General features: G+C 36.9%; 1 protein-coding gene across 6 annotated transcripts in view; it reads right to left on the bottom strand.

Moving 5' to 3' along the window:
• The window catches only part of DCAF6 (DDB1 and CUL4 associated factor 6), a 77,255-nt gene that overhangs the window by 18,545 nt on the left and 38,869 nt on the right, over nucleotides 1-19,841 (bottom strand). For 3 of the 6 annotated variants that reach the window (XM_015620389.3, XM_019005972.2, XM_033518782.1), the window contains 6 exons: nucleotides 17,069-17,236; nucleotides 10,140-10,199; nucleotides 4,571-4,676; nucleotides 2,039-2,154; nucleotides 1,169-1,252; nucleotides 709-1,018 (listed from right to left, as the gene is read on the bottom strand). In XM_015620389.3, the coding sequence (XP_015475875.1) occupies nucleotides 709-1,018; nucleotides 1,169-1,252; nucleotides 2,039-2,154; nucleotides 4,571-4,676; nucleotides 10,140-10,199; nucleotides 17,069-17,236 (844 nt within the window). The remainder of the gene's footprint in view (nucleotides 1-708; nucleotides 1,019-1,168; nucleotides 1,253-2,038; nucleotides 2,155-4,570; nucleotides 4,677-10,139; nucleotides 10,200-17,068; nucleotides 17,237-19,841) is intronic. The other 3 variants (XM_015620411.3, XM_015620424.3, XM_033518785.1) reach the window with 2 other exon arrangements.

Genomic DNA, 19,841 nt, shown 5'->3' with positions numbered 1-19,841 from the left:
TTATAATTTTGCAATTAGTGAACAAAGGTATTAAACCAACAATAGCAAACTGAGGGTTCAGTTTACTGAATGATCAAACAAATATGTACAGCTCTTCATATAAAAAAGCACCAAGTTTACTAAATGCCTCTTTTATTAATGGTAACAGCTAGCAGTCTACATTTTTTTCATTGACATACATAGTAATATTTAATAACCAACAAAAAAATAAAAGGATTACAGTTTCTCTTTCAGAGAAAAACAAGAATGAAAAATTGAACACATCAGCTTTAACATATGTACTACAAACACACCATTTCTGCACAACAGCAGTTAAAAGCTCATGCTTTGCCAAAATAAGAACACCTAAGATACAGCTGAAAGAAAATGTAGGTCCCTGTACCCAAATTTATGAAGTTTCTCATGACTAGAGGGAGAATAATAAAAAATAAACTGCAAATATTTAGGTATTCAGCAGGCAAGTGATCAGCATAAACAGGTATTAGATCTGCAAGAGCCTTCCTGGCTTGCAGGGAAAATGCAGCTGTACATATCTTACATGTAGGCAAATTAGACTCAGCCATCAAGCTCTTGGCCAGTTGTCAAAAAACAGCTTCATCTAAGGATACGAGGCCTGAGTTTCTCGATCTTTCATTCCAAGAAATAAAGAAGACAGGAAAAACCAAAGCAAAAAGCATTTTGCCAGGCAGAGACAGGTACTGCCCTCACCTGTGTCCAGGGCCTCCTCGATACCTGGCGCCCGGGATCAGGACAGGGTCGTCGTCGCTGTCGTCGGTTTCCTGCAGAGCCGAGGTCCTGGTGGAGGCCTCGTCTGCAGCTGCGAGCCCTGAGGATTCGGGCTGGGACTGAAGCTCCTCGCTCACCACCAGCAGGGTGGCACTGGGGTCAGTGCTCTGACTGCCAATGGCTTGGTTTGCCCCCTTTTCACAGGAGGCTTCTTCCTCTGCATTCCCAGAGACAGCATCAGCATTGGGGACATTTTTTTCTGAGTGCTCAGGAGCAGGTTTATCTGCTAGTGCTAAAAAACAAATATTGGAGAAAATAAGTCCCACCATTAATGATTATAGTCTATTTTAGAAGTGGTCAGCAAAGTTAAATAATGCAGCCTGAGTTCATATTTCATTCTTTACTTCTTCCTGTAACAATTTGAAAGAGTACAGATACATACTTGCTTCTGTTGTCTCTACAGCTTCTTCCATAGTTTTCACCTCTTCAGCACTTACATCTTCCTTGAGAGATTCATCAGGAGCCCCTAAATTAAGCAATTTAATAGTAAATCACATAATTTCATTTAAATGCACATCTATAATGTAAGCAAGTCTAAATGACACCAGCACTCCTAGAAGAAAGCAATCCAAGCAATCCACTCTAAAGTCAACGTCTCTATTGAAATCTCAGCTATCAGTCACATAAAAATGAGTATATAGAAACCTATCTACCTGACCAGCTCAACACACTGGCAAAGAAAAATGTAGTAATTTCTTGTTCCTTAATGTATGTACAGCCTATGCTATGAGAACTTTAGCAGCAAAAGTAGCATTTGTACTCTTAATACAGACACTATTATTTCTGAATACAAATTAAGTTACCAGTCTATTAAAAGGGATTTTTTTTTTATTTTTCTTTTTTAGTATTTCTCTGGAACCAGTCACTTGACTTGACTGTCCTTCTGGCAATGAACTGAGCAAGACAAACACATTTAATAAAACACAGTGAAAGCTTGAAAGAAATGTAACAAAATTCCAAGCATTCATTTATGACTGCAAAATGCAGTTGTTCTATTTTTCTATACAAATTGGGGCACAATGTGCCCCTAAGAAGAATAACATTTTTAGAACTGAAGTCAAGATAAGTTAATGTTTATATTTATTTGCAGCTATCTCAGGTTGATGTTTTCTTTCCTAAAAATTTCATGCTCTATTATGGCTGTGTTCTGCCTTCATGTACATGTATGAGACTCCCAGTGTGTGCAATGGGAGTCAGGGACATAGGAGAGCAGAATTTTTGCCCTAGCACTGGAAATTCCAATGTATCTTACTTGTTTCTTCCCCGTCAGGCCCTGACTCCTCCAAAGCTTTTGTTTTTACAGAGTCCTCTTGGCCTTCAGTTTTGCAATGGCTTCCACTCCCTCTAGAGCTTGAATTTGTGCTGCTCCTGGCAACATAACATGGAAAAAGAAAGTAATTTAGGATCATGCAAATACATAAGACCATTGCAACAGCACAGCCTGAGCAACATCATCTGTCTCACTGCCGTCAAGTGAGAGCTCCTGACAGCAGCTACAACCAATTCACAGCAATTTCAAAATTATCTTTTATTGTGCCCATTGCCACTCTGCCCACACAATTCCTCTGCATCACAGAACCCTGTTGTCTTCTTCCTATATTTTTTTTTTACCTTTAAAGAATGTTGTCACTGCTTTTCCAAATAATGTAAGAATTCCAAAGGATTTGTTTTATTTCACTATTTGCACACTTTTTGGATGTATAAATAATCAGAGATCTTTTTATTAGAGGTATGGCAAGCTATCAACTGAGCACTAATAAATAACATTATCCCATTCAATTTAAAATTTTGATTTAGATAAAAATCTCCAGGTCTTTCACCACTAATCTTCATTCCTTGTACCTTCTGTGGTATGGACTTTCAGTTCCCAAAGTTTTTTTTTATTTCTCAAGATCCACTATAAGATGGTATTTAACATTTACTTCCCATTCATGTTTAGATAATTATTGTGGGACACCAATTTCTCTTTACAATATTGAAAATGAATCCTCAGGAAATGTGTAAAATGCTGTTCTGAATGTCATTGAAATTAATGTTTCTAGACTCTCTAGCAAAGACTTTCAGGAAATGCAGTCTTGTTGCTGAGCTCTCTTACGTGATGTAGCCTAAAACTCAGGCAAATCATTGGACAAAAGCAGAAAAAAAGGCAATTTTAAGCATGATTCTTGAGAATTTAGACTGTCTCTTTACAAATATTTTCTGACCTGTGTATGTTATTAGCAAATATTTATTTTGCTAATAAAATAATAAAATTTAATTGCTAGGAGCAGCACAGATCATGCTCAGTCAAGATTCTTGAGAACCCAGTCTAGACTTCAGAAATTTTATGCCTTATCTTAAAATCAGAGCTTTTACTCCTATTGAGCAATATTCTCAATATTATAACAAGAATATATTCTCAAGAATATGAGCAATATTCTGTGTATTCATTGCTGTACTGGATTTGAAGGCTGTAGGGAAATTTTTGCTAGCCCCTTTAGTATTTCTTCTAAATCCAGAATTTTCAGCATTGTTTCTGAATGGCCAGATAAGAAGGGTACTGCTTATCTGTAAGATAAACAAGTGGAGGATTTTTGCTATTTCAGGTCTCATTTTATAAACTTACACACAGCCTAAACAGCAAGGTGGTTTTTTTTTGACTCTAAGGAATCTCCTTTGTAGCTCAATGCTCAATTTACATGTCCTCCTCTATTTCATTTTCACAACTTCCAATTCTCAGATTAGGGGGCAGTTATTTGTTCTGCATCATTTTGTCAGAGGGAACTGCATCCTGCTCCTGTTGCTCCATTCTTCAGCAGAATGTTTTTAGTCAGCCTCAGAGCTGACAATGACTTGCAACTTTGTCCTACCAGAAACTGCTTCTTCCTCTCACTACCCACACCACACTACCCACCACCAAACTCCATGGAACTTGCTGACTAATTGCAGAATTAGGCAAAAGCATCATAGCAAAACTAGTTTTTTCAAAGTTTGCTGGATCTTGGAGGCAAAATCAGTGATTTAAGTTTCCAAACTGTGAGCAAGGTGTATGTTTTGTGTCTAAAGCCAGGGCACTTAAAGAGTGGCTAAATGTGTCTGGGTTTTGTGGTTTTGTTTCCTTTCGGTAACAATGAGCAAGCGTTTCTCCTTACTGCCTCCTACAATAATTTTGAGAACATAAGTAGAGGAATAGAAATAAGATGAGATAAAGATGATGGTTGTTCTGGGAGATCCCAAAATGCTCTACTGATAGGCTTGGACACAAAGCCAAGTACATGAGCCATTAGGCAGTGTGTGTGTGGTCCTTATTTGAAAAGGATGTCACCACTGCAACACCTAAGCAGTCCACAAAATTGCTGTCTCAGCTTTATGCATTAATTAGACACAGAAATACTAATTTCAGTGCTTACAACTCAGGAACTGAGTCACAGAAAGACTCATTTGCAGAATACCGTATCAGAAGTTTGGTAACCCCTGGACTACTATTCCATCCCTGTACTACCCTGCTTTATAACACCTTGATATTATGTCTGGGTTTGATGAAAATAGCATGTTTCAAATTATTTTTGCATTATAGAAATTCACAGTAAATACACAAAAAGGAAGTCTCTTGTATAAATTTCACATTAAATTATGTCTATCTTATGTTCTGAATGCATTAAGAACTACAGCCCTTTCAAATTGTGTAGCTACACCTAAAAACAGACATAAACCACAGGGAAAATAATTTATAGCTGTGCTAGACAAGTGTTACTGATATATGCTGATCATGAACTAGTCAAAACCTATATTAACTTGTTCTTACCACTCATCAGTGAAGTCCAGTTTTATTGTGCTTGTGGTCGTTCCTTCTGTACTGTAGTGCAAACTTAAAACTGGTTCACCTGTTCCTGTTCGTGGCTTATCACTCTCTGTAAATACGGGGTTGATAAAGTTTGAACAGGCATTAGAAGTGTACATAAAGTTGCTATAATTCTGAAGATAAAATTTAATTATCAAATGTGGTAGTAACATATATAATATCTGCTTAAGATCTCTTACAGCCCAAGCAAAAAGTTAAAAAGTTACAGAATAAACACACCAGATTTGCAATGCTTGAAAAATGGTCTAAAATTATATCTAATTATAAGAGCAAACAAAGGAGATGCTGTCCTTCAACATGCAAGTAAATAAAATTTTAGATAGATATGTGTACACACAATATAATCATTAATAAGCAGATCCATTTTATAGCAAATATATTAATAGGATTATTTTTTTAAAGTGGTATTCAGTCTTTTTGCTTTAGTAAATACACATGAAAAAAGATTATGAGATCCAGACATAATCAGCCTAGAAAAATCACCATCCTCTACTTTATTGCCTACTTAGAACCCAGACAACTACCAGTACCCTTAGGCTTGTTGTAAATTGTCAGTTGTCATGAAAATACTGTAAATTCATCTTTCAAGAGTTTTATGCTTAAAACCCTATTTTATACTACAGTAACTGCAAGCAGAAGGGAGTACTTATAAAATGAGGTCATTCACAATGTCCAAAAGCAACAGAAGTGAATGGAACTGAAAACCACGGCATACTGATCACTTCTCTGCTGCAGAGATGGCTCTAAGGATGTTAATGGGCTCCTTCAGAACAGAACTGCTCAATGACATCCATCCATCCATCCATCCATCCATCCATCCATCCATCCATCCATCCATCCATCCATCCCTCCCCTTGGAGTAAAGTTCATGGTCACCATCTAGCCACAAATGGCAAGTTTGCCATCAGTCCTGAAGCTGGGCAATAGTAAAAAGCTCATGGAAAGCAGCATCAGATTGAGCCTCGCTACAGAGGTGCCATTCTCTCAGAATTCAGAGGGAAGGTTTATTTAGTGTATTCAAATGTATTCAAATGGCCACTAAAAGCCTCTGCAGTCTTGCTTCTCATGACTACTGAGCCTTTTATCTCAGGATTATTTGGACAAAAGCTTATGTCCTTTCTTTAGTTTATAGAACACAGAAATTGGACTATAAATATCCTTGCAGCATTGGCAGCACGCTGACAAGTGTAATAAAGGAAAAGCTGCAGATCATCCTTGTGGAAGTCAGTTAAAACCTAACATTCCATTCAAACACAAGCCTGCAAATTTCCCCACTAAAAAGGCTGTCATCGTAACAGTAATGGCTACAATACTGGCACAGGATACTTAATTTTAAAGATACAATTAAATTATAGTAACTATGAGATAGCACATCAGAATTTAACCTAACAATCAATGCTCATATTTTTAAACTGCTGACAGGCAGAAGCCCACTCACAGGATCAGAGCAGTGATCAGCTGTGCCAAAGAAATTAAATATGCACTTCTACATGTTCTGAAGAGAAATTTTAAAACATACCACAAAACCCCTGAAAGAACAAATCAGAATATTTTTATGTGAAAGAGAATTAATTAATTACAACCATGACCCTAATAATATACAAGGTATGGGCCCCACTCTATGGAAAGAAAAGCTTATAGCCCCTTTAAATTTAAAGTTCCAGTTACACTCTTGTTAGAGTGGAGCAAGGATAAAATGAAAGTTTATTTAAGGAACTGGTAACTTAAGAATGATAGGTAAGCAAATACCTTATAGTGCTAGATAGACAGTTTGAACAAAAGTGACATTCTTTCTTAACTAAACAGGTGCTTCCTCTATTTTTTGACAATCTAGGATTTATAAAATCTCTTTTTATGAAAATCTGTTCAGACTTTAAGCAACCCTTCCTCAGCAAGTAGAAATACTGATTGATCCCACATACTGCACAAAATCACCAGGAACTGACACTAAAAGTCAAAAGTGAAAGTTGGAGAATTCTTCAGCTTCCTTGTAACAGCAAGACAAATCTTTGAGTTGGGAACCCAGCTAAAGACAGACAATTTCCTGCTGTGAATAATCCAAGACAACCCCCAAACAATTACTGTAGTCATGGATTTCCTACTGCTGTGGAAGGTTGGCTTCAGCACAAAACCACCAAGTACTGCCAATCAAAGGAACTAAGCATTGCTATCTGCAATGAGCCTATTAAATACTAGGCTGATATTTCTTGTCTTAGAATCTTAGTATCTGAAAATCTCACCAAGATGCATAAGGACTGGCTACACTTATTCTGGAATCAACACAAATATTTGTCCACACCCAAAATTTGGAAGAATTGCTGTAGACTTCACCAAAGAGGGTACTGACAGAAATTATTTTTACAAGTTTCTGGAAACAGATGTTAAGCCATACTGGATAATGGCATTTTCCTAAATCAACAATAACATGAACTACAATTTCGATGGGGTCAGTTTCTTCTTTCAAGTAGCTTTAGAGCATAACAGACATTAGTAAGAACAAGAAAGTTTTTAAAAGACAGATGAGAGAAGAACCTGATAATAAAATGCAGAGAATTACTTGTGTGGTTCAATATTTGATATTGAATTTACACTGCTGATGAAAGGAGTGTCTGTGAAGAAAATAAGCTTTGCCTCCTACATGGCTGAACATTCTTTCAGAGAAGCCACATAAGCCCTACAAATCTTGAACTCTGTTTTCAGGGAGAAATGTGATGGCTAAAGACTGCCCAGATTAGAATGAAGCTCTGTTCTCTTCCTCTACACTAAGTTCATCCCATCAGGGCAGATCTACTTCACATTAATATTGAAGGGAAGGAGAGGAAAGTGGTCCAGATTCTGTGATTTAGGAGATTCAGTTTATTTATCTGGTTGCCAACTCTAGCAGGGTAATCACTGCTACAAAAGAAAGCTCTAGATTGTTAACACCTTACTAAACTGTATTCTAAATTCCTCAAAAATAACTTGAAATTTTATTTAATTTTTCAGCCAAACACAAGATATTTTGAAGATACTATCAACAGCTTACAGTTATTTCATAAAAAACCCTGTCTAAAGCACATTCCCATGAAATGGTCCAATCACCAGGTGCCTAAATGAAGAATGCAGTTTTAAACTACCGCTCTTAAAACTGAAGACAAAATTTTATTCATAACCTTACATGAAAAATCCACAAACCAAATGGGACAACTGACAGCAACAACCTCCAGACACACTCTTTCCCTTAGAAAATGAACCTGTGGAAGTGTAACTTCACAGACACTGGGGCTTTCAACTATAAAGGGATAAGTGCATAAGGAAAAGTTTACAGATTGCATTTCCTAATTAAACTAACACTATAAGGAACTTCAAGCCAACTTGCCGCATCTCAAATGCTGCCCTCTTCACTCATCTATTGACAACCTCATAAGAAGAGGATAGATAACTTCTCATTTAAAAAACCACAAAATAATTCCTATCCAGTGCTATATTCTGTGTGAAGACCTAAGAGATACTTCTGGAAGGGAGGAAAATTGATCCAAAGAGGAGAAAATCAGTTGTGTATTTCAGAAAAACAGGAATTCTGTGAGAAGGCTTAACACATGAAATTTAATCACACCTCAGGTTCCCTCTTTACTCATTCCAACTCGGGCAGCACCTTAAAATCCTAACACTGGAATAGATCTAAAGGCCAACCCTCCACTATTACTATCACATTCAAAACATTTTTAAAAAGTCAAGTGTAGATGACTGTGATTCATCTGAAACCATTTTGTACACACAGGAATGACTTTTGGGTTCTGCTGGACTGTCAGAATGCTGGGATTATAAATGTATGTGATTGCAGTAAGAATCAAAATATCTTTAAACCCAAAACCAGTCTTAAAACATGAATGCCAACAAGAGAGACTGGTCCAACAGAAGACAGCTGATTCAGTACTAAATTAAGAGGAGGTAGGAAGAAGGAGGAAGGGTAATTATGTATGAAAAGGATTGTTATGACTTCCTTCATTAACTACTTAGACTATTTTGAGACTTCAAATAGAAGTGAAACTAATGCAGTTAAACTTCAGAAATTCAACTGGATCTCAGCAAATTATTCTTTCTGGTTATCATTTGAGCAAAGGATTTCCTAACAATTTTTTCTCCCTTTTCATATTCCTAGTTTTACAAATTACAAGTAACATTGTCTGCTAACAAAGCAGAAAAATACTGCTTAAAACAACTGGAGAACTGGTGTACTGAAAAGCAAATGTATTTTGAGTTTGGGTTTTTGTTTTGCATATTAAAAAATCTGAAGTACTTTTGTAAGAGGGAATTTCTTAGTTCAAGTTATTTAATACAGAAAAAAACCCAGTTTTTCCATATTTTTACAGTTTTAAGAATCTCAGGAAACTTACAGACTTTCTATGTCATTTCTAGGTTGGCCACTTGTTATAAGCAGGTTTTCCAGCTAAACCTGATTGTTGGAATGATGTAGTCTACTAAACCATGAATAATTAGCAAATTTACACATTGAGGTTTAAGGCTACTTCATCACAAAATGTATTTCCACAAAAAGCATTTATTTTGTCATGGTGCAGCTTAATTTTTTTTTTTCTCAACATTCTGGCATCCTATAAAAAGCCATAATCTCAACAGTTGCCAAACAGACTATTTTTCAGAAGTGAGATTTCAAAATGGCTTTCTAGTTTAGAATGAGAAAGAAGACAAAGCTGTTTTGTGGGATTTAAGCTATTAAATCTCTACAGACGCTTTGATATGGAAGCATAACGAAGAGTGCATGGCAATCTATTTTTAAATTAGCATCTATCACTCCTTAATTATTCAGCCATAAATATCCCCTACAGATGACATTGATGCAACTGGAATAGGGTCACCTCTGGCCCACTGCAGAGCTCATGGTTTGGAGACTGATGCATAATGGGCACAGAGAAAGCTCCTAAGCATTCTGTGCACTCCCAGTCCTTAGGGATCCTACAAGAAACACCAGTACTTGTTCAGCAGGAGGGGTGAAGGACAAGGGGATACAGAGGGAAAATGCATCTCAGTGCAATGGGTACTCTGGAGTTACTCAAACCGTGCAGGAATAACAAAGCTGCATGTCACTCATGGATAAGAGAAATTATTGTGGCATTATGATATTAAAGGTTATTGAAATCTTGATATTTGCCCTTTGATCCTAGAAGAACCATTCAGAAAAAACCCAACCTGTTTAAATAATCAATTTTACTTTGCATTTTACAAAATATTCCAACCATCTCTAGAATACATGAGACATTTACTGTACCTACACTGAACTGTAGTAATTGCATGAAGAATTGAGCTTAGGATGGCTTTCAAAAACAACAGTTAACCTCACTCTGTTAATCATATTGATCATTAAATAATGAGTTTCCAGCAGATCTGCTTACAGAATTCTACTTTATGTGGATGAACAGCATTTTTAGACTGTTTCTCATCATGAAAAGCAATTTTAAAAGGAAGCATTGCAATCAGCTATGGCTGGGTATAGCGCATTTCCTGTCACACGCACCCTGTGGCTCATCAAGTGACATGGATCCAAGCTGTTTGTTAACCACTGAAGAAGGAGAATCTGAAACAAAAACGAGATTTCAACTTAAAACATAAGCAGCAGAGAACTGCACAGCAATGTCACGATCATATGTTAGTTTAAAATAAAAAAAGCAGCAACATAAGGAAGCTTTGGGTTTGTTTAATGAGCAGCCAGCCATATTGCATTTTCCAGGCATGACAGAAGCAAAGCCACTTGTTTCAAACCATTATTTATTCATTGAACAGCCTGAAGCTTGCTGACATGTTGATAATGAAAATGATGCCTGCCCATTACCAAATATTTTACTGTGTTCTTCACACTTCTGACATGTCAGGAAAAACACTGAAGAGTCATGACTCCTAAAGCCTTTGCTTCAGCTACCACATGACACCAGTATTTCACACCATGTGCAAAATGTAAATTTCAGAATATTTATACTCCAGCATAAAATACTCCATGGCATACCAGTACCTCCAATATTTAAATACTGTTTTAATAATAATGTTTTAGAACATCAAAGCACCAAAATACATCTCAGTTTTATGACAGTTTGGTAGTTCTGCATTCTTAGCTGCTGCACCTCTGATGACTGAGAACAAGTCTTGATGAGTTTATCACAGTACCACACCCATCAGTCTTACAAGCAGCCCCATCGATCACATAAACAAACAAATAAATAGAATTATCACCCCCACTTGGCAGGTAAGTGCCTTTTTTTCCTCTGGGCACTACTAATTAATAACTATCACCAGAACTCATTCACTGCACAGATACAACAGATGCAATATTCGGTATTGTCTGTGAGTCTATTTCCCTTGTCACCTCTGAAGACCAGATCTTACTTCTGTATTATCTGAAGATGAGCTGATGTACATAAATTAATGCAGTATCCCAAAGATATTGGCTGGAGTATCATATCTTGGTTCCACTTGTTAATCTTCTCTTATAAACAAATTCATCCTAAACTAAAAGGATTTAATATCCTGTATTACAAACTGAGTCACAGTCTGCCAACATCACAGCATGCTAAATGAATTCTAACATAAATGTAGATCCTATTCAAGGAAAGCAATGAAATAATACTCTCTCCTACAGGAAGCTCCCTTCCAGCTTTGAGACAGAATCACCAGCAAGACCTATTTTGTAGCACAGCCATAAAATCTGCTAAATTGACCACGCTGCTCTAAATACATATATTCTCAAGCAGTTGTTCACTCCCAGCCATTGGTGGAAGCGTGGCAGTGTGCTCCTTTGCTACACTGATATCTAGGTGCAGGGAAGGGAAGGAGGAGCAAAGGAGAGACACCAGGAAAGTCTGTGTTTTGGAGGCTGCCTTGTTTTGGGAACTGGGCTTGCACTGCTTTTTTCTGTAACTGAGGAACATTAAACTAGTTCTGGTTTGTCTTCCTTGCTCAACCGTGCCCATACCTTGCACCAGGCACACCTGAGTCAGACCACAGATCATCTAGATTTATGACATGTAGCTATTAAGTACAAGATTTGTAGCATTAACATATTTTACTTCCCAAAAATGAAGTGTGCTTTATATATAATACCTAAATTAGAAGAGAAGGATTTACAGGGGTGTTTTTGCAATGGACTAAGAAGCCACTTTTTAGAAGATAAATCAGAACAAAAAGCTGGTGTACAGATGCTCCATGTCATGAGATGATCTCCTTGTGTTCCAGCAGACTCAGCACAGGAATCTGTGCCTCTTTCAATGGCTGGCTTTGATCTCTGACTCACGAAGTCCATGGCTGGGATTAACTTGTATCAGAAGTGCTAAAGGGAGGGGAGGTCCTGGACTGCAAGCTGAGAAACCTAATGCATGACAGTGATCCCAGCCATGCTCTGTTCCTGCACTCCAATCCTTTCCAAAAGTTCATATGCCCTTGTTTAAAAGGTGCTTTGTGCTGCCAAATATTTCCCTTGGCTGGAAAAGCTCACCTCGTCAACTCTGTAATTCAGACCTGTATGATCAGAAGACTGAATTAACATGTTTTAATTAGAAACTTAAGAAATTACATCTACTACCCTTACCAGCACTTCTAATTTTATTAAGACCTCACACGATACAGCACTAAGTAAGAAAGTAGGTACGTTTTGCCATGTGCATCATTTAATCACAGTAAGTGAAAATGAAAAGGTTTCTAGGTAGAAGTCCATGCCAAGGGAGGCTTAAACCTCCCACATCTCATTGCTACATACAAGTCTCCACACAAATCTGAGAATGTATTTCACATTAATAAATGAATATTTAATCAACATAAAGGAAACATCCTAAATACCTGAATTAGCATGGTTAAGAATAGAGTTGTTTGTAGAAATTTGAAACCCCCTTGTTTCCCTTTCCAAATACCCTGAAGCCACAGATCACCAGCACCCCCTGAAGTGGCACTGCAGTCTGGAGCCCCCACCTTAGGCAGGGAAATCAGCACAACCATGAAACCAGCCTAGAGAAGTTCAGGTAAATGCCTCTTTTTTTAATATATGGCTTTGTTTTGTATAAAAAATCTGAAAAAAATAGTTTTATAATTTCTTATAAAGCTTTTGAAAAAGAAGTATTACCAAAACTGTGCCATATAGTTAAAAAAACAAACAAAAATCCAAACTCTTACCTGAGCCTTCACAGGCTGGGTCTACATCCCACTGCAGTTCACCACTGGTTGTAATGTCACCAGTACATTCTAAACTGGAGCACCACTTAAAGAGGGAACTGGAGATTCATAAATTTGGGGAACCTCAAACAGAAAATAGAAGATAATTTTAATGTCAGTTATATGCTGAAGGATCTTCCTATAGTTTGGGCAATCAGCACCTGACTTCACCAAAATATTAGCATGCCACCTCAGTTTTGGTTGATAAAAATTCCTCCTTACATCACCAGCTTCAGGGTGAGGTCTAAAGCAGTGAAAACTGTTTTAAAAATGGTAAACATGGTACATGTAGAGGAATCTAAGAAATTAAATACTTGATTTAATAACTAAGAATAATTGCTTTGCAAAGTGAATAAGCTCTCAGTTACATATTGTGCACTTCAAATAGACATTTCTACATCTGAGGTTAGCAAAGAATTTAGTGATAAAAACTGCTATCATTCCCTAGTTCCTCTTCAAAAGCTCTAACACAGAAATGAAGGTCCACTTTGCTCTGCTTTAAAGACTGACTGTATAGATAAACCAAAAATTAAAATAAAGATTATTTGCAGCACAGGTTCTGCAATATGTCAGCATGCACATGTATATATCTGCATTCCACAGCAAATGCAGTCTAAATCAATTTCTTTTCCTCAGGAAAAAAAAAAAAAAGCTAATATTGATTCATGTTTTTGTGGGCAAGATTAGGTACAATGACCACTACAGGAACCCTTGCTCTATAATATATTGGGGTTTTTTTCACTTCATGATCAGCTAGTTCACATTTCTGTTACTTTTCAAATTCAAATTCCATCCCCTTAAAATTCTCAGAATGAGAAGTGATGTAGTAATGGTGATGCATACGTGGCATAGCAACAATAAAAACAGTTTTAAAAGGTTTACTTTCTTTGTTGTTCACATACAGCTCATAAATGCAGCTCTTTAAATACTGCACAGGATTTAAATGATATGAAATGCCACAAAAATGCAAGTAAAAGCTAGGCTTTGAGGGAGAAAGCATACAATAAATAGAAAACCAAATTAAACTAAAATATTTACCATAGTTCCCTAATTAAATAAAGTGGCTACCAAAAAAAAAATAAAAATTGAATCTATTCAATACCTAAGCAAAGGCTTGAAAACAAAAGAGACCTGATCCATGCAGCACACACTGCTTCTAAAATTCAGCCAAATGCCAAGTTTAGACAATACTTAAGAGGGATATCCACTAAAACAAAATCTCTGTCATCTGAGACCTTTTGTCTCAGAGTCAAATAGTGAATCATTACTCATCTCCCTTTCATGTTCAAAAATACCAACTTTTAACCATATTCTTCTAAATAGTGAAGGTTAACTACTGCAGATTGATCTTACAAAGCCTCATGTAACTGGGAGACAGAATAACTACCACACAGTCTAATTTTCTGTTAAACCTGTAACAGCTTCCAGCTCTTGACATTTTCTGCTTCAAATTTCTTACATGGCTGGGATATTTTTCTCCTCCTACTCAAGCTTCTGTGGTTGCAAATATAAGGATTAATGATGAAGTACAAGCCAGAAGTGGCCTTAGTCTCACACTGAATTCCCTCCAAAATTGCAAGTGCAATTTTATATAAGTTTTACCAGAGAAGAAATTGAGAACTTGCAGACACATTTTACTGTGTATTTCTTTTTTTTCTGAAAATTTACAACTAGCATGTGCCTGAAAACTGAGCATCTGCCTCATGACAGGGCAGTAAAGACAGCCTTTCAGGAAAACAAAAAAATAGAGATTGTCTCTGTATAGAAATTTATTACTTTTAAAAGGCCTCAAACAATCCAAAACTACTCACTTATTTTTATCCTACCATATTTCTGAAAACTCAGCTACGCACAGGGTTAGAAAACAACTGTGTCTATGGAGAAGCAAGAGACCAGAATTGTGCAGCTCTGGTTTTCCAAAGGAATGGATTATGAATAAACAACTTGCAAAAATAAATTTTGGGAGGTCAGAAAAGGAAAACAAAACAAAGTAACTTTCAAAAAAAAAAAAAAAGAAATGAGAAAGTACAGAGAATATCTCTGTGTCTAGAATGCAAAAACCTCATGAAGTAAATAAAGAATGAAAAGATGATCCCCAGTCAAAAGAAATGAGCTTCACTTGTTCCCTCCCAGAGCAGGGGATGGAGGAATGCAATGAAAAGCTGATGAAGCCCAACAGGAATATCTTGGATTTACACATATAAATAAAAAAGAAAAGACAATGCAATCTTTTATCAAATTTCTCTGGAACTAATTGACCAAACATACTAAATATTTTCCAATTTAAATTTCTCCTTTTGTAACTTTCACTGCCTATACTGCTGAAGGCAAGAATTCTACCCATCAGACCAAACCTCAAGAAACAGCTGGAGGTCAGGGAGAAAAATGGTTCCCCCCTTTGTCTGCCCAGAAACAAATGTTTCCTCAGCACTGAGTAAATCTGTCTTTCAAAGCAATTATTTAGTAAGTAAAATGTTAAATTTGCCAAGTCATTGTCATTACATGCAGAAAGAGATAAATATTTGAATATTAGTTTCCTCCAAAACAGTGTTTGTGGCTCCTGGTGATCCCAAACAAAAGGACTGGATGTTTCCAATAGTTCCCTTTAAGTTCAGAGCATGTGGGAACTCAAAACTCCAAGAGGCAGTGTTGGGGGGGTCCAAACTATGTACAAGACTCCTCTGCCTCCCAGTCAAACCAATTACTCAGCTTAAACCTTCCCATTTGTGGCAGTATGGATCCTACAGTCTGCTGTAGGAACCCCACAAGCAGTGGGGAGTAAAAAAATTACATTGCATCCTTGAAGGTGCACTAAGGAAGAGATGGGAAGAGATGCATCAAGTGAAATCCAGTCCAACACACCCTTCAGAGGCAATATAATCCCCACAGATAAACCTCCAGATGTGGCTGTAAACAAACTTTATTCCCTACTTCAATTCAGTGGGAAGCAATTTAGTAAAAAAAATTATAAATTAAGCCATTCTGAAAAGGAAATGGAAGATCAAGATCTATTGACTGTGTTAGTTATGATTTTTCCTCTATCAATACTTATATTTGAGTTAATAAACTCTGATGTTCAGTTTGCTGAATTGTTAGATTTTTGGGTTGTTTTTTTTTTTTCCTGGCAGGAAACTGCAGCCCCCTACCAGGCTACCACTACCACTGCTGTCCCTGTTCTCCTCCTATAGGTAACAGGCACTCATGGCTGCCATCCCTAAGACAGGCACACATCCCTCCCAGGATGCTGTGGCTTCCAAAACACTCTAAAACCTCACTGCAGTATTTTCTAGTGTAGAAACATATTCAAAATTCAGTAACTGCATGTTGTGACTAGAGCATCAGCCACTGTTACATCAAATTGCTCTGTAGAGCTTCAGATTAAGGAATAGACTGAACCATGGAAAGACAGCTGTAAATGTGTGACACAATCCTTAAAAGCAATTTAGCCACATCTCAACTGTCACAGGATTTATCCACAGAAGAGACACTGCTAGACATGACTTTGCAACACAAAATACACTGAATTCTCACACAGCATGCAGCTCACTCATTTTTACATGGTGCCACAACAAAGTGTGCTTCAAGATTATTATGCTTTAGGTTTTGCCTCTTTATTCATATACATGCTTCTGCCCTTTCTCAAATATGTTATTGCAAACATATTTGAGGCTTTCTTGTAATCAATTTAATTTCAGTAAGATAAGAGAGAAAGAAGATGGTGAAATTAAAACTTGCTCTGTTCAAAAAAATGAGAGCATATCTGGGGACTTTGGATAGGTACAAGTATTTTCACCACACTTATTGTAAAAGCATTGCACTGAAGAGTGCTAAAAGTCTTTTTTTTACTGAATTGTTACTCCGATTTAGAACACATGCTAACCCAAAGCCAAGTTGTAAATGTTACTGTTGGATACAAGTAGCACCAAGATGCAATTTCAGTGGGTAATTCTCATTCTACTCAGAACACAGCAATTTCTTGCTCAGCTGCTCTAAGGACCATTGCACAAACCTGATACCATGCACCTAGAAAACCATTTCCACGTAGTATCACTCAACCCAAACATGTTAGACCAATAAACCTGTCCATACAACTGTTTCCCTGACCATGTGATGATGAACACCACCACATGCAAGGCAAGACAAGCAGCAAATGCAGGAAATGCCTTGTTCTGGAGGAGAAGCATCTCACAAACAGCAGCAGCACAAACTACAGCTACATCATCTGCTGGAGAAACCTTGGCAAGTGACAACCTGCTGCCTGAGGGTGCTGTGAGGAGCCCTTAGGGGATGGCTGCTCAGAAGAGGAGGGCTGTGGTGCAGAACCCTCAGCCAGCTCTCGCTGTCTCTGCTGCTCGGCCTTCTTTAGCCTCAGTCGCTGCAGGCCCCTACGGATTATTGCTAACTCGGGGCACATTAACTCTGACAAACACAGGGGAGACACAGAAAGGGGGTAAGGAGAGAAGCATTGAGCAGTCTATAGATAGAACAGAGAGGAGGGTGGGGGGACTGACCAAAGGGATAAGCAACAGGTACTAATGTCATTATAGTGAAAAAAAGTATTTACTAACATCCAGAAATAAAATAGAAATACTGAAATCAATTTTCTCTTCCTAAAGACATGAATCCAGGACTTAAATTCGTGCCTTACAATACAACCCCCTCCCCCATCTCCAGCAATGAAACCATTAAACAAAGAATTATTTAAGGAAAAGAGATACAGCCTGGTTAAATCAAAACAAAGCACACAACAGATATATTCATTTTGATGTTCCTAACACACAGAATAAATGAGAATATTTGGTGTAAAACTACGCAACTGTGGAGTTCAGGAAAGTTTTCAAAATGAATGTAATAGCTTCCTGATGTTTAAAGGAAAAAATAAAAGGTAAATTTTGAACAAAAAAAAAAAACAGAAAAAAGTAAACTGTAACTATGGAAAAAGGTGGCAGAACAACAGCTAAACCAAAAAATACACTTCTCTTTTGAACCCATTTTTAATTTCAGACATTCCCTGTGGTTGAGGATTCAGAGTCTGAAATCACTGTTAACTGGTCCTACAGACAAAGTAATTTATAGGATCATAAGCAATTCTTACTAGCATCCTCTTAATAGATGAGTCTTTTAGTTCCATCTTTAGAGGGTTCCCTGTTTTCATCATTTTGTCTTTATTCACTTGCCAGTTAAACTATTTTGGCATGTTAAGTTCATACCATGATTTCCAGTACTTCTGTAAACTGCTACAAAATGAGGTGTCCAAGCAATTTTTTATTCTTTCCATGCCCTTTGCAGATTTCCTCCACTTACACAAGTGCTGTGTGGCAAGTGCTTCTCTTTAAATAACACAGATTGTGTCTTTATCTTAGTTCAGTGTCTGAATCACACTGAAACATTGAAATAGTACAGAGCATTAAATTGGCAGGGGCCTTTCAGCCAGGCAAAAGTTTAATATTCTGTAACCATTATCCACACAGTGAAACAAAATCTTAAATTTTCTTGTATAAAGAGAAACAAACCCAAAACCAGAATCCAGTAATTGGAAAGTTAGCAACAAGTTACAACTGAATGGTCATGAGGCTTAATGTACTTAGTCCAATATAATTTCTGGGAAAAACATCCTCTCAGTTTATGGTTGATATGGTATAACAAAAATAAAACTATAAAAAAATAATATATTTAAAAGTAAAAGGAATATTGCATCATGTTTTGCTATGAATAGTTTTCATGTCCCAAAACAATTTATGGAAATAAAAGCTCCAAACAGTTTTAGTAAGAGAATACCTGTAAGGGAATTTCAATGATGCCTAAAATTGCAGTTTTCAGTGCTTGGTGCTGATTCAGTTCCACTGAGTTAAGAGACAGCCACAATTTAAGATGTCACAAGAACTACAATACCATATGTAAGAGCTGCTATCCTGGATATGTTCAGTGACAACACTTTTTAACAAATTCCAGAATATCTAAGCAAATGTTTATTTTGCCAGCAAATGGAGTGAGGAAATAGAAATAAATAAAAAACCACAGTTATTGTCACATTCCCATTCAAAATTTAAAAGCAATTACCTTATATCAGAACACATATTAGGGTTAAGCTTTGTATTAATTAGCCAACTGCCCCCCTGAAGCCCCTCCCAATGGTACCTGTGCAGATCTGGAATTTTACTTATGAGAAAAACTGTATTATATTTTACTGCTTGTTGTATCTGGTGTTTATAGTGGTTTAAAACATCAGCATCTTAAAGCTAGTATGCAAAAATTAAAGGTTTCCACTGAATGGTACAAGCAGGGCAAGAAAATAAATTTGTTGCATTTTTCCTTAGTGACAAGCATGACAATCTCCAGCAATTGTTGTCATTATATACATATATAAAAAAATAATTCAAATGTTCTGGCAGTAATAACCTACTGAGATTTTGTACTGATTTTGTTGTTCTTGAACTTAAATGTTCTTGAACTTAAATGTTCAAGCTTCTAGAATATACATTCTGCTAAAGAGACCTATCCCAACAAGCTCCAGTACTAAACCATTTCTGTACTGACTCTATTTTGAACAGGTACCTCACCTCTTAAAATTTTAAAAAGTAATTCAGATGTAGAAGCTCAAATGCTCACCATGTGATACATTTTCTGGAACACCAAACCAACAATAAATTTGAACAGTATACTTATGCAAGGTATTGTGATAATCCTTTATTCAAACACAGGATTATCATGAATGCTCATGTTCAGCGCAAAAATCTGTAAAAATTATTTATGGAAAGCTGTTTACAAGCCTGGGTGAGGAACTCATGCTCTGATTCCAAAGAAGTCATTGTCCTGAAAACACATTTTTCAATTTCTGATTCTTTCCTACAATATTCAAACTTGTGTCTGCCATGACTCTACACAAAATGGTGGCTGAAAACGTCTTTTTTCCTTATTCCATCTTGCAAAATGCCTCCCCAGTCATCCACCTCTTACAACACATCTCTCTCTGGGCTTCCTACTCAGCCCCACTGTATTTAAACTATTCCTGTTAGCACTTTCC

The sequence above is a fragment of the Parus major genome, chromosome 1 (assembly GCF_001522545.3).
Source record: "Parus major isolate Abel chromosome 1, Parus_major1.1, whole genome shotgun sequence".
Lineage (NCBI taxonomy): Eukaryota > Metazoa > Chordata > Aves > Passeriformes > Paridae > Parus > Parus major.
Note: the sequence above shows the minus strand (reverse complement) of the source record. Positions and strands in the feature narration are given on the sequence as shown.